The sequence below is a fragment of the Molothrus ater genome, chromosome 8, assembly GCF_012460135.2.
Source record: "Molothrus ater isolate BHLD 08-10-18 breed brown headed cowbird chromosome 8, BPBGC_Mater_1.1, whole genome shotgun sequence".
Lineage (NCBI taxonomy): Eukaryota > Metazoa > Chordata > Aves > Passeriformes > Icteridae > Molothrus > Molothrus ater.
The window spans coordinates 26,307,509-26,322,888 of record NC_050485.2 but is presented as its reverse complement, the minus strand read 5'-3'; the positions used below and the strand labels follow the sequence as shown (position 1 = coordinate 26,322,888).

At 39.0% G+C, this 15,380-nt stretch overlaps 1 protein-coding gene across 2 annotated transcripts in view; it reads right to left on the bottom strand.

The window, feature by feature from the left end:
- Positions 1-15,380, bottom strand: part of SHOC2 (SHOC2 leucine rich repeat scaffold protein) — a 62,862-nt gene that overhangs the window by 33,452 nt on the left and 14,030 nt on the right. For both annotated transcript variants that reach the window (XM_036385561.2, XM_036385560.2), the window contains one exon: positions 4,554-5,487. In XM_036385561.2, coding sequence (XP_036241454.1) covers positions 4,554-5,256 — 703 coding nt within the window. In that variant the 5' untranslated portion in view covers positions 5,257-5,487. The remainder of the gene's footprint in view (positions 1-4,553; positions 5,488-15,380) is intronic.

The window sequence follows — 15,380 nt, the reverse complement described above, 5'->3', positions numbered from 1 at the left end:
AAAATGTCATTTGTTGCATTTTCAACAGCTCTCTGCAGACAGCAATCCACCCTTCCCCAGAGCACCTGCAGTGCTCTTGTCATGCTCATACACAACAAGAGCGATCCTACCAGAGAGGCTCACATGAGCTGCAGCCAGCCCAGTGATCCCAGGGCTCAGGGCCAAGTGTCCTGCCCTCCCTGCTCCAGCTCATGCTCTCCCACTCCTCCCTCCCCCCACACCAGCTCCAGGCTGATCTAAACCACACCGATTTCAACTACCTAAAGCAACAGACAACAAATGTAGCGTCTGGGAAGCTGCCAGGAGGGGAGTGGATCCTGCCACATTCAGTACCAGAAGCTGTTATACATCAGCACATCTATTTCATGAAAACTCCCACTGATTCACCTGCAGAGCTCTTGGCTAAACATGGAAAAAAAACCCCAAAAAAACAAAAAAAACAAGAAAACACAACCAAAACAAAGTATTTGAGTATTTTTACATCTTATTCAAACAAATATGTTTACATTTGAAAATACAACAATGCACACCAAGACCTCAGCTTACTACACAGTCGACTGAAATAATTTCAAATTGCATTAAAAATGCAGAAGCAATATAGATGCTGCTAGGAAAGTGTTAAGAGAAGTCTGATAAATACAAGCAGAAATTATTTCGTATGTATCTACCTATAATAAAGCAACTGGATGCAATGGAATGAGAGGTGCTTAATTCTGGGGAGGGGGAAAGACCAGAAACACACACATCTGTTTAGTAACTATAGATAATAACACTTCCTCTTTCTCACTAAAACGCTGGTTTTAAATGCAAAGCAACTTTTTTCTATGTGTAGTCACCTAATTAAAGTTTGTGTTGTTTAGCTACTAAAGACAGTTTAAAGTCCAAAACAGAACCAAACTTTAGCTTATTTCCCAGCAGCTCAGGTGGGAGGTTCTCCTCTTCCAGGTTTTCCTCAAAACAAACACCTTAAACAGGTCAGTAGTAAAGCAGTTTCCAGGACCACCTGAGAACAAATGTAGGCAACAGAGGGAAAGTGCTGCATCTGAGAACAATGGAACATCACTGGCACAAAAATCAACTACTCAAAGATATGCTGGGTGTTGGAAGAAACGTCTCAATTTTCAGAGCACTTAAAAGTCCAACATTCAATATATTTCAGTAAGAGCAGAAGGAAAAGAAACTTTATTTTATAAGGCTGAGGAAAAAAGATTCCTAGAAAAGCAATGGGATGACTGCTTACAAATCAGGCGACCCTTGATTTTAAAGTAACAAGGTCCTAAAGTTGGAAAGCCATTTATTCTTATACAAAACTGAAAATCTTTGTTTAGTAATAGTGAAAGCCATAAAAAGTCCGTAGCACCAGGGTAAGACTTAATGCTATCCCTCTTTGAGGGAACAATAGCAACATTTTTCAAACTGAAGTCTGTATCTTTCATTTTCTTTTTGTCCAGACCAACCTTTTTGTAGCACATTTACTTTCAAAAGAAAAAGTAAAGAAAACCCAGGATTCTTTGCACAGTGTGTACCAGATCAACAACATGAGCACATTGTAGTTAACTGCTGCAAGACTCTTCCTCTCTGGACAAGTCAGCAGGTTACATAAGCTTTGAGTTTTTAAAAATATGAACAAGCACACTAGCATGCCATTGTGAGCCTTAGGCCTTAGAACAATGGGGCATTTTTAAAAAGAATTTGAAATGCCCCACATGATATTGCTTTGTAAAAGATAATGGCTTCATTTTACTTTCCATTCTGCAGCAAGAAAAACTTCTGTGTTATTTACAAGCTGATAATATGAGTGCTTGCTAGTTTATAGTATTTAGATACTGTATTATAAAACATACAAGGGATTAAAAGCATTGAGACTTAAAAGGGAAGGGTTTTTTTGAAGTGCATATGTGAAATGTAGAGAAATAGTGAGTGTTCAAAGAAACAAATTCCATTGGAAAGTCAGAAATACACTTCTCACTAGTTTCATTTTTTTGAGCTGTGTTTTCAACTCAAGTATTTCATCAAAAAAAGTAACATGAAAGTGAGTAGAAATCAATTACAGAATTTAAACTATCCTATCTGGGTTTACTCTGATGAAAAAGATTTTCAAATGCTTGTACTATGTATCGGGCAGTTTAAATTATTTGTGTTACTTAAACACCAAATAATTTTATTTTTCATCTGATTCAATTTTAGGCAACCTAGTCTGAGGGATTTACTTTGAATAAAAAAGGATGCTTGAACTTGATGATTTTCCTTTGAAATTCTTCATAAGGATGACAGTTGTCTTGCATTTGTGCTTCTGAAAAGCCTTCCACAATGAGGTGCTGACCCGTAAAAAGGCACATGAGCATTATCACAATTCAAATAAAGGCAGGACTAACTGCTGGATACAAGGACAGAAGCAAAGCAGTTAATGTTCTCAAGCTAGGGTTTTATAGAGAACTGAGAACACTGCCTGTACACATATCAAGACAATAAAAAAATACAAAACAAAGAAACAAGTCACATGTTCATGACACAAGTACCTACTAATTTTCCCATGAAGCAGTTACACATGATCTTTTTCAAGACAACTGTGAACAAACACATACAGACATTACATACTTCCATGTAAATCATATTCAATAAACAAAAGAAATTAAGAGGTTTCAGCAGCAGCAATGCCAGCAGTATCAAACACACAAGAGAAGTTTCTGAAGCACAACATCAAACACTAGGATCCAACACCTCACAGAAGTTTTTTCTTCACACACTACTAGTATTACTTTGAATTTATGCAGCACTATCCCCAGTTGAACCTCAGAAGATTGATCTATGCTAGATTAACTAATAACTGAGCCACAAACAGAACCAGGTAAAATACTGACAATTGTGTAACAGCTCAACCAGCTAAATTGGCCACAATTCCTTCAATGAATGTACAAACACGCAGTATGCTGGGTTTTCTGTAAACATCAGCCCCATGGTTTCCAGTACCATTTGCTGATCAGTAAAATATCCAACGAGGCTGTTGAACTTAAACTGAAGTGTCAAAATAGTTGAAAATTGTAATTCCTTCGTTCTCTCAGGGGAGATTCAAAGGATTGCTGAGATGCTCATGACAATTCAAAAATCACATGGATCAGAAAACATACCACATCATCCATTGCATTTCTGCCTGGCAAAAAGTGTTCCTGTGGCTCCAGCAGAATGCATCCCCAGAGCTGCCTCAAGGAGCCAAAGGCTCAGACCAGCAGCTGGCATCACCAGTGCATTTCTCCACTCCTGTTACCACTGACAAAGCTCTCTGTACTGGGCACTGCTGGTAACTGGATTAGCAGTTTCGGGCATGTCCAGGAGTTCCCACCATCAAGAACATGTTATCTTATGTATCTTTCATATCAATGTGCAAGATAAAGAGCAAACACTGCGGGCTTAGAAAGATCTATCAGGTACACAAACAAGGGCATTTCCCAAGCTTTGCAAAATTGGTGACCATAGGGGCCACTTCAGTAGCAAGACATTCACACACTGGCCTGGACAATAGGAAAGTACCAGCAGCTTTTGGAAACAGGGCATGGGAGTTATTACTCATAGTGTTACAAGGGCTTTCACAAGGTTGGTTTTTTTTCACACTTGAAGAAAGTCAAAGCAGTTTCTTAATTGTGTGAAGTTTCTATTCCTCCACCCCCTCAAAGGCCTAAACTATACTTGCATTTAAAAAACAGGGTGATATATAGAAAAAAACCTACTGATTAACAGAATCACATTTTTTATAAAACACACACATTGTTCAAACATTGCTTGAGAACAGTGTTATAAAGACATTTTCCATGAAGCAGAACATATTAGGAACAACACAGAAGTTCTGATATACAGATAATCCAGCACATTTTGTGCAATAAACCATTTAAATTAATAATGCACTTTCACACTAGTTCACCATCATTTGAACCTTTGAAACCATGTTTGGAAAAACAAACTAGTCATTACAAAGTCATAAGAATCATCAGCCATGTATACAACATTTGGTCACTTCAGAATCCATGTATTCATATATTCATGACTTATAAAAGGCAGACACTTGCACAAATCATTAACGTAGATTATTAAGTGTTACAGCATCCAATAGCTTGCTCACAGTAATAGTTACCTATTCTACCTTGTATTACTGTGGTCACACCCCTCTGTAACATGCCCATAATGTGTTTATAACTTGGAACAGTTCATAAATGATTTATAAAAAGCCTTAAAATAAAAAATGCCCCTGTATCTCTTTTTTTTTAAACCATCTGGCCTCTCAAGACACAATATGTGAAAGTACAAAGCAAAGATGAGAACAGTATACATCTGATTTTAAGATGACAGATGAAGAAAAAGGGTTTTTTGTTGTTTAAAAACAAATATATATACAAGGTATTGACTATTCTCAAGCTAACAGTGGAACAGTATGATCAAGAGCATAATTTTATGTAGTTTTAAATAAAGTGCAGTCAGAAAAGTGACAGTTTATGTATAATTAACTGAACTGCAGTGAACGTAAAAACAGCATCACACTTTCAGTCAGTACAATCACTTACCAATTTCAGCAGGTAGTTGCTTGATTTTGTTCTCTCGTATGCTAAGCATGGTGAGTTTTGACAAGTTTTTGATATCCTTTTCCACAGTAGTTATGCGATTAAAGCGTAGGTACAGCGTGGCCAGGGAGCTGAGCCTGTACACCACCGAGGGGATTTCTCGCAGTTTGTTGTGCCGCAGGTCAAGCATGCGCAGCTTCTTCAAGTTATCCAGAGAGTCAGGCAAACTGGTGAGTGAGTTTTCACTCAGAGCCAGCGTCACCAGGTTCACCAGACAGCCCACCTCTGCTGGCAGGCACTGCAGTTTGTTACTGTATAAATAAAGTTCTGTCAGCTGCGTTAGCTCTTTGACAGCTGATGGAAGCAAGTGTATAGACCTCTTGGACAAGTCCAAGCGCATAGAATTCTCCTCTCGGCATTTATTGAGCTCTTTGATCACTTCAGCATTGCTGGATTTTTTGCGAGTACCTGTGGCAGGATTAGGTCTTTTTATCGTATTGTCCACTGAAAAAGCTACCCCAGGCTGCGTGCTACTGGAGTCCTTCTTTCCATCTTTGGCATCTTTCCCTTTGGTCTTAGGCTCCTTTTCTTTGCTCTCTTTCCCAAATCCTCCGGAGGCCTTTGCCTCCTTCTCCCTTTCTTTTGACGACTGGACTTTTGGATCCTTCTCTTTACAGTCCTTTTCTTTTCCTAGATTACTACTCATGGTGACTCAACGTTCAGCAAGCACCGCATGAAATCTGTTTCTGAAGTCCACAAGAACAATTCAATGCTGAGGCAACAAGGATCCTAAAACACACAAGTGTTGAAGCCAGGGGGGAGCTTCAGAGGTGTGACACCCATTTGCTACATATTGGTTCTGAAGGCACTCTTTCCTAATCCTGCTATCAGGAGAGCCAGCTGTAGAGATCAGGTCAAATGCTCCGTATTAGTATTTCTGGAACACAGAGAAGAGAAGCCAAAGTTAGTGTAAATATAAAACTTCCAGTTACATGCTGAGTGTTTCTACATCAAGCCTGTGCTCACTAACTCAGGTTAATGATCTGTCCTTCTGTTCAAATGTCAATGAAAAACCCAAGGCTAAATCAGAAATACTACACATATTGCTCACAAAACCCACTGTGGTACATGAACTGTAGTAATTAGTATATGTGAGGGTAGAAAAATCACAATTTTTAAACATAATATTGCCTTCAGTACTACATTTGAGTCACCATCTTATGTCTTACCTAGTTCTTAATATAACCCCCTGGTCATCAACATCAATATTCTCTCTCCCCTCAATGCCCAATCAGCCAATAAATATCTGCTATAATTTCAAGTGCCTGCCTCTTCAAAGAAACCCAAACAGGCTTATTCTTTCAGCACAAGAGGCTCTCAGTTCAATCTACAGTAAAATCTAACATGCTCAGGAACACAAACACTTTGCCTTGAGGTCTCTCTTCTGACCAGCTCTGAACTGCAGGTCTCTGCTTTTCATGTGGAGAAGAACGTTCTCACCAGCTTCACATGTTTTGAAGAACCAAACACAAGGATTTTTAAAATACACCTATCAAAAAGTCAGCCCAAAGCCCAGAAGAAACAATATATTATGCTTCAAGATAAGCAAAATTATGAAGGACTTTCTCTTGGGAGTAGGACACAATATATCTTTACTATATCTTGAATTTTCCCCCATAAAGAATACAATGCAGCCTAATAAGTGAACAGATGTCTCAAACCTATAAACACCCATTTACATTTTTACAAAATCATTATGCATCATGGAAAGTAGCTTTTCTTCATGTTTCAATTCAAAACACATGACATGCCCAAGAACTTCATGATTCCATGTAACGTGGAAAGATTTTTGAATCTATCTTTGCAGAAGAAAAATAAGCAATCAATGGCAACAATAATTTCATGTCTCCCTATTAGTCCACCTTTTCGCTTTGATACGAAGTATCCACTGCTGAAGAAAGGTCCCTCGTTTCCCAGGCACTTTGTTTAAATACTGTTAAAACCTTCACAGGAACTGTGTCACTGTCCTGGTATTCCAACTTCTGCACAAGTTCATAAAGCTTGTAATCAAAATCAATTAAATAATATTTTGCATACTTAAGCCATCACAAGTACTATAAATACAAACATTTTTTAGCAAAGCTCAAGTAACCATTTTTAACTGTGGTCATGTTGTGTATGATTACTTTCAAATACAAAAATGTACATGGAGAATACAAAGCTGAACACTTTGCTCTATATATAGGTTTACATATTCATTCATATTTTTTAAAAAGGTAAAGAAAATCTATTTAAAGATGATCAGAAGGATCAGTCACTTTACCCCCAAGTTCAAATCCAGCTGTTTAGTAAAAATGCTCAAAAGAGAATCTGCCAGAGGAGGTGCCTTCCAGTCCTTCACCCTGGTTCATTACTGCTGCAGCATCACCAAGTGTGCTACAAACACTGCAATATCAAAAAAAGATGACCCCTCCCCCCAAAAGAAGCCCAGAACTGCCTCCAGTTCCTGTGTTCTGGACAACTCTGTTGTAAAGGACCATGGCTGAATGCTAGCAGCAGCAAGCAAAGACAGTTTTTAACTTGGAAATTTTCTGCACTGTTGAGTTTTCTAAAGCAGCCCAAGGCAGTTCTTTACTAGAAGTTCTTTACTGGTTCTATCCTTAAGACTTCCACATGACTATTACACCATCCATTAATTTAACCTCTCTTCAAGATTACTAACCTCACCAGATTATATTTAAAACTGCTTCTCAGCAATGTATAATCTACACGCTTGTAAAATGCCAGTAATAGGACATGCAATGACTCCCAATGCAAAAACACAGCTGACTAAAGGGTGGGAGCCCCAAAGGCTTGACAAGGTTTTCATTATGAAACAGTAACAAAAAGAGTCTACAACTAACACAGTTTCTGAATTCTAATAATACACAGAAAAGAAACCTGAGCACCGGAACAGCTACTGCTCCTCATCCAGTCCCCAAAGTGCGAAATATTCAAAGGGCTGCTGCTCTCTTGAGCTTTCAATTTAATCAAATTTAGGACCCACCAAGAGATTTGTTTCATTTCTTATGTGCACAGCAGCTGTAGGAGGTTTAGAAAGAGCCTCAGAAAGGAAAGACTGCTGGAGATTAGTGCTGCTGAAAGCAGCTCGGCAGTGCAAGTGCTCCAAATAATCTGCACGCATTTCACTGTCTTGGTTAGCAATAACTTTAATTGCACCTAGAAAGAAATTAAATGTTCATCTTCAATGCTCTACATGATCTCTACTGCAGATCATTCCAGCTGATGGGGTTATTCACATACATCAAGTCAAACCTGTATGTAAACTTTTAATGGGCATTAGTATAATAACACATACTACAGAGGAAGTTAAATATGTTTCAAAAGGTTATGCATATTTTTCAAGTCTTTTCAGTTAAAGGACAAGAGTCACCATCAATTCTAAACTACAGTCAAACAAGCATTCGTTGTTTCCCAAAAGGAGAGCTTCTTTCAGAGATATTTTTAGCAAAAGGAAATTAAGTGAAATTAGCTAGTTCTGCCAACTACTTCCATTTTCCAATGCTGTTCAAACTGACTTCCTGTCAATATTAATTGACATAAAAAGATTTAACTATTATGTCCTGGAGAACTTGGAAAATTTAATAAGACTCTTGCTTGGCACAGTATGTGAGGGAAAAAAAACGTTTAAAGAAGTTAAGGAAAATAATCTCTTCCCTGTTCCGAGTATTACTTTTTTAAAGTAAAATATTTGTAAATAGCTATAAATAACCAACTTCAGAGTTTTGATCCACTCCTCCTGATGTCTGGTGAACATAAACCAGATGCATTTCATTTTTTCTGTCATCTGTAACTGATGAAACTTCAGAAACAGAAGCAACTTAAGCCTAAACTGTATCACCTTCCTTACCGTGTGGAAAAGAGGAACACATTTACCTTGTAAATTTTAATTATTTTTTTTAATATGTACAAGTAATTGAAAAGAGATTTCAGTTTTTCTGAGCAATACAACCTAAAACATTTATGCAATAAATGCTTTATTAAAAGTGCAGTAATGTAGGAACATTTTGCAGTTCTAGGAATAACACTACACTAATCAGTGCAATTTGGCAATATAAATACCAATGCTTCCTGGTCACTATCTAACACAATATGAGGCTTGAGATAAAGGATTTCAGCCAACTGCTATTCAAGTACGGCTGTAAAAACCTTAACTGTCTCCTACCCACTACTGCAAATCAGTGGGACCCCCCAGAAAAGGCTGTTCCCTGCATGAAATACTCCCCGCAGTCCCTCACTTCCCAGAGGACACCTTCAAGTGTCCTGTGACTTGTAATTATGTGAAAGTTTCCTGTGAGTTCACAGAGATGGCTTGAAGAAGAAATTGTTAACTGAAATAAAGTCTCCCACAGCTGAAACATTTCCCTCTCAAGTGAGGAGGCTAACCAACAGCAGGATTCTCTGCCAAAGGAAAGTCATTGTGGCACGTCTTCTTACAAAACGGTCACCTTACAGCTCCACCTAAACCCTTACTGTGTTTCAGTGGCCAAACCAGGCACTTCAAACCATAAACATTTCTGATATTCTAAGCATGTAATATCTAAGGCATCATTTTCACTGAAATGTAACACATTACACTCAACTGTAAGAGAATTTTACTTCTGTAATGTAGCAAGAGACATACAGGCCTGCATTTTAAAAGAACTTTTTTACTACATATAGAACTTTTTATCACAGTGGGAATTATTTTTCTCCTCATTCTGTGTTTGTACTAAACTTAACCCACACCATGGCTAGGGCTTTTCAACCTAAATAACTGCAGAGGATAAAAAACAAGTTGAAGAAATAAGGAATCAGCTCCTACTTGACACTCTGGAGTAAGCAAAAAATTATTCTACTACATAATAATAAATAAAATGTTCTGAGATTGCAATTCTGATCTAGGTATTTCTGATTAGTCAGCCCTAAGTGATTCTTAACAACAAGGCAGAGTTCAAATGCTATCTGGTAATTGCAGCAACACCTCCTCACAAACAAACGCACTAAAAAAAAAATCTACCTTGTTAAAAGTATTTGCCTTTTAATTAGAGCAGCATGGGATACATGAAAAACATTTCATATTCCAGCACACCACAAAGATGAACACATCAATAAGCAATGGATGAAATTTAAAGCTTAGCCCAAGTGGCTACAATGAATTTCCATTTCATTTCATACCACATATGCGCAAAAAAAAAAAAAAAAAAAAAAGCCAACCCCAAAAAACCTCAACCACCATAGTCACTACTTTCATTTGGAAACCCAAATAGCTTAAGCCAATGAGTCACTTGCAAACAAAGCACATTCTCTCCTACAATTTGCTAGCTTCAAACATCTGACCTACAGAGTTTTCATCTGTGTAAGTGCATTTCAGCTTCTGCCACTGCAGCCACCACAGACCAGCTGGGAGCAAACTGCTGAATCAGTCCCCAGCGGTTGCACAGCTCGTCTAAACACAAAACCTCACTCAGAGGTATGGAGACAGCAAGGGAACAACCAGCCATCACTCCACCAGAGATCAAAACCAGCATCATCTATCTCAACAAAAGCAGCGTTCCTGAAATATGCCAGCTAGACAGCTTCTCCTCTTTGGGAAGAAACCTGTTATTCCAGAGTACAGGGTGCTCAATGGCAGCAGGGCAATACTGTCATGGTGCCAGCTACCCTGGTTGGCTTGTTCAATAGAAAAGGCTGACCATTAAATTCATCTCAGTTCTCTAAGTGGATGGCCAGCAGATGGTAGTTCACAGGCTACCAATTCAGCCTGATTTCAACACCCCAGGATGTGACACAGCTTTCACCCTAATCCCCTCTCACGCTGAGAGAGCGGCTTGTTCACTGCAGGCACAGCCTGAGCCTGTGGAGCTGGGCAAGGAGGAGGCCTGGGCCCTGACAGCCCTCCAAGCCCTCCAGAACATCTTCATCTGCCACAGGACTGCAGCCAAGAGCATCCCGACTGTTTGCTGCCTCCACGGCTGCCAAAATGCCGAGCGTAACCCAGCCCTGCATTCCAGCAAAACCTGGGGTCGAGGGAATGACTGAGCAAACCTCAGCCCAAGGGGGTAACAACTGCTTTTAGACCACCTCTAAGGACTTCCTTATGCTTCACTGTGGTGCCTTAAACCTGCAGGCATGTCTGTAACTACAGGCACCTAATTATAAAGCTATGTGCAGTTACACCTGGAGTAACTATAAATAAGCAAGTGAGTTTCTAAAGATTTTGAAGGTTGGTCATTGTGTGTTTGCAGAACCAGGCAGATCTCCCAGGACACCCCATCCCAGCTTCTGACAGAACTGTGCCTTTCCAGGGCAAATGGGCAGGCATATGGACATCACTGCTGGGTTTGAAGCTTTGGAATCCATCTTTTCACTCACTGGTCACCAGCTTTGCTGCTCTCTGGAAGCATTTCCCTGCACTAAGTGCCAGGTCATATACCAAAGTCCAGAGCAGTCGGGACAAAAAGGCTCCACACTTGCAGACAGAAAGTCACCTACGCCTTAAGTTCCTAGGAGGTAGAAATAATCTTTTGTGCCCTGCCTTTGAACTCACCTAGCAAGCACAAAAATATACATACTGTGATTCATTCTGTGTGCTCCAACATTATTTTTATGAAGCACTCTCTCTTCTTCTCCTTTGCAGGAACAAAAACCCACTAGTTTTTTGGCCAAGTTATAAAATACCATTCCATGTTTTTGCAGAAACAGACTCCAAGAGCAAAGAATTCTGCTAACTCCATGAAGCAGCTTATTTTAATATGTAAAAAGGTACTTTCTACATGTGTGGCCCCCCCAGCATGTACCTTTTGAGCTGCATGTTTCTATTTCCATGGCAACTCACTTTATCAGCAGGCTGTGTAATCCTGCATAACATAAGAAATTTGAAAATCTTAACTTTCTAGATGAAACAAATTTCCAGGATTTAGTGCAGGTTCTGATATCTCTTAAAAGGGTCATTCGAAATGGATTTGTCAGTCTAGGCAAACCCAGTTCTTGTTTTTGTGACCATACAACTTCTCTATCTATAGTGGCATACAACCTTCTGCAAAAGCAAGCGCTCCCAATCCACCCAACACACTCCTTCGAATAAAGATCAATCATTTGTACCAAAAACCTAATTTCCAATGTAAAATAACCTTTCACTATTACCACTACACAGCACCCAGACACAACTGTTCAGACCCCTCAACAGCTCCTATAAACAAAGGAAGCAACCTGCCACGCACTGCTTTGTTACCAATTTGACAGAAAATGGCACTGGTCCCACCAAAGGTGATGATACAAACTATAAACCAGCATCAAATATTTTTCATTCATTCATCATTTCCTCTGAGCAATAAAAACAACTTATCAAAACAAAACCTACTCAAAAGGAGACCAAACATGAATTACAAGCACAAGAGAAAGTAAACACACAAAGCAACAACAGAGTAACATATTATCTACTAATTATCTACATTACCAACAAATTAAGTTGTGTTGATCTTACAGAGATTGGGACAAAGCACGCACAAAACCCCATCACAGCTAAACAAAAACAATTACTATCTAGGGTAGCATCCCACCCTGGCCCCTAATAGCAACACAGGATTATCTACCAAAAATCTTGTTTATTGTAGCAGTTCTCAGCTTATTTATCTCTGAATTTGATGCAGTAAGTTTGCTCACCTTCTTCAACACGCTTTTCTGTAATAATCATGACAATTTCACAAAGTTCAGTGCTGGATGATTATCAGTCCCTCAAATTTTCTGACCATAATTAGTGACTGTTATGTCACTGGATCCTTTTGCAGAGGAACACTATGCTAAAAAAAAAAAAAAAACAAAACCTATCTAAAAACAACATAAGATGTGGTTTTAACAAAATTTTGTACACGAAAAGGAGCAACAACTCTATATCTTCTATGTTCTAGCAGACAAAGCCACAATAACTACATTATTGCAGCTCAGCACTGAACAATATCTGGCCTCTCTTCAATTTTTTTATTGTTTTTAGCTAAAAGTATTTGCAGTTCTTGATCTTCAGTTAAGATGACAAAAGCCTGGACATATTTGTTTTATTGAACACCTAGTTTAAATATAACTAACGCATTGAAAAGGAAACCTGCAGTAACATTTACTTTTCAACTAACATTGTGAGTTTGGAAGATATAGAAGTGTCTGTCAAAGTCCAAAAAAATACTTTACCCACAAGTTTCCAATTACACATGCCCTTACCTTTAAAATCATTAACATATTTTGGATCTGATCAGTTCTAAGAAAACATCTAGCTCCTTGAACAGATCAGCATTCTTTCCAGAGAAAAGATAACAATCACAATCAGCATCAAATTTGCTCTAAGTGTACTGCTTCAATACAACTAAATTAAATAAAATTTCTTTGAAAACTGCACAATGATCAGCTAGAGTTGTTTCTTTATGACATTATATTTTCCCAAAATTTTACATTATATATTTAAATATTACAGGAAACCAAAACAAATGTAGACTGAATGAAAAGTCAAAAAAATCTACACATCTTCCCCCATTACTGCTCAAGCAGTGCTCTTTCCAGTGAGGTTTTATTGTTTTGTTTTGTAATCTGACTCTTTTAGATAAATGCATCTTACCTGCTGAAAGCAACTGATTCAGACCAGGTGTTATATATATAACATGAGGACAAAGAAATTGCTGTGTTTCAGCTAACTAGATATAAATTAAAATATTCTCATCTCTTTTCTCCAGCAATCATTTGCCTAAACATGATGTGACTGACCACTTCTGCCATCCAAATACTCAGATGCAAGAACTAGAAACTGCCAAAGAGAAATGCTATTTTCCCTGTATTATGTGTGCCCACTCCAGCTGGAGTCTCATTTTTAACTGCTACATTTCTGAGCTTAATTGCATTCTGCCCACTCAGTTTCAACTGGCTTTGCATTATTCCCTCCCTGTCCTCACCCTCTCATGCTGCATTACTGCACATGGTTAAGCAGATTACCACATTCCAATGGATTCCATGTTCCTGCACCACTGCTTGAAACGATGCTCAGCCACAGCTGGAGAAGCCAAAGCAACTCAGAAATACCTTGGGGAACTTCACCAATTAATGGCACCATGGAAATGTAGGCTCATTATACACCCTGAGGAGGTGATGAAGACCAAAATTACTCCCAAGCCTCTTTCAAAGCTTTCAACTGCTTTCCCCCATTGAGCATAACAGAATTAAACACAATGACAGAAAGCAGTGAAGTGTTATTGAAACAAATAGATGCATTCCAGAGGTGACTCAGGTGGCCCTGCACCTTTGCCACTACAGCCAGGGCTCTTTGGCAAAGGCTTCTTCAAACACATTGATCTGTACAAAACTTCACTCCTTCAAGCTGACATTTGGCAGCATCTGCCTGCCAGCCCTCAGGATTTTTTTTTTGATTGTTTTGGGGTTGGAGAGAGGAGTCTTGAGGGAGCATAAGAATAGAGGGAAAAGGTAAGGTAGTTTACTTGGTTCAGCTGTTTGCAAGACAAACAGCTGGTAAAAGCACATGGCTTTGTTCAAGTTGAAGGTAATCTTAACACCAATTTCATAACTACAGCAGTTTTAGTTTAGACTAGGGACTTCAAATCTATTATAATGTTTGGTGCCACAGTGAATTTCACCACATATTCACTCCTGAGCCTGCTTCACCTCCTCAACACCAACAGCTTCTGATCCACGAGCAAGTCAAACCCAGAGGGGCCAAACAGGCCTTTGCTTTCAGCTGAGACACCCTGCTACTGTCCTCCCCACCTCCCTCTGGGTCACAGCAGCCCCACAGAGGAAAAGCTCCTGCCAGGAGCACAGGCAAGCTGAGAAAGAGGCAGGAGCTGGAGGAAGAACAAGGACTGGATGCTGGCGGGCACAAGTGATGGGCAAGAAGCAGCTGATAAGAAATTCTATATAAGAGAGTGTCACAGACATGAAAATACTGAGAAAATAATCAGTCAACAGGCACCACTCCTGTTCCTATACACTGCCTGGAGAAGGGGTCTTGGAGACTATGCAGTGATTGGAGGGGTACTGAACACATTCTGACAAGTATGGTCACCTACAGCACTGGAAGCCATCTCATTCACACCTACCTAATTCTGATTGCTTTATAATGAAAATTTAATTTTCATAACTTCTTAGGAGTATTTTTATTTAGCTTTTTACATCTTTTCTTCCCCACTCAACATTGAATGCATTCGCATTACAAAAAATCCAAAAATGACAGCATTTGAATTTATTGCAAGTTGATCCACATTCTTACAGATTCCCAAGATGATCCCAGAGATTTCTTTCCCAGGATAGCAGATGAAAGTGAAACAAACAAGGACGAGAAAGAAAGCTCTGTTCACCTTCCTGTTAAGAACCATGAAATGTCCAGACCTACCAAGAATTCTCCTCATCCCCACTGTCACAGAGCCTGATGCACAAAACACCCTCAGCCCCAGCACTGAACACTATTCTGCTCATAACTTCGAGACCAATTAAAAGATTATTTCACATATACTAACAATTCTGGAAAACACATGATAATTTGGGTCCTTTCACAGGAACAAGATGTTTTCCTTCAAAAGAAAAAAAAAGTAAAAAGATCTATGATCCCTTCCAAGCAGATTCTTCAAAATCTGTTCAGATGAGGCATCCTTTTCTTTTCTTCCAAAAAAAAATACCCCACCAAAATGTCTTCAATTACAATTTTCCTAGAAACAGTGAAAAAAATGGATTTCTGCTTGTCAAAAATCAGCTCAGTGACAGACTCCTAGCACATTTGAAAGGGTTGTGTATTGCAGA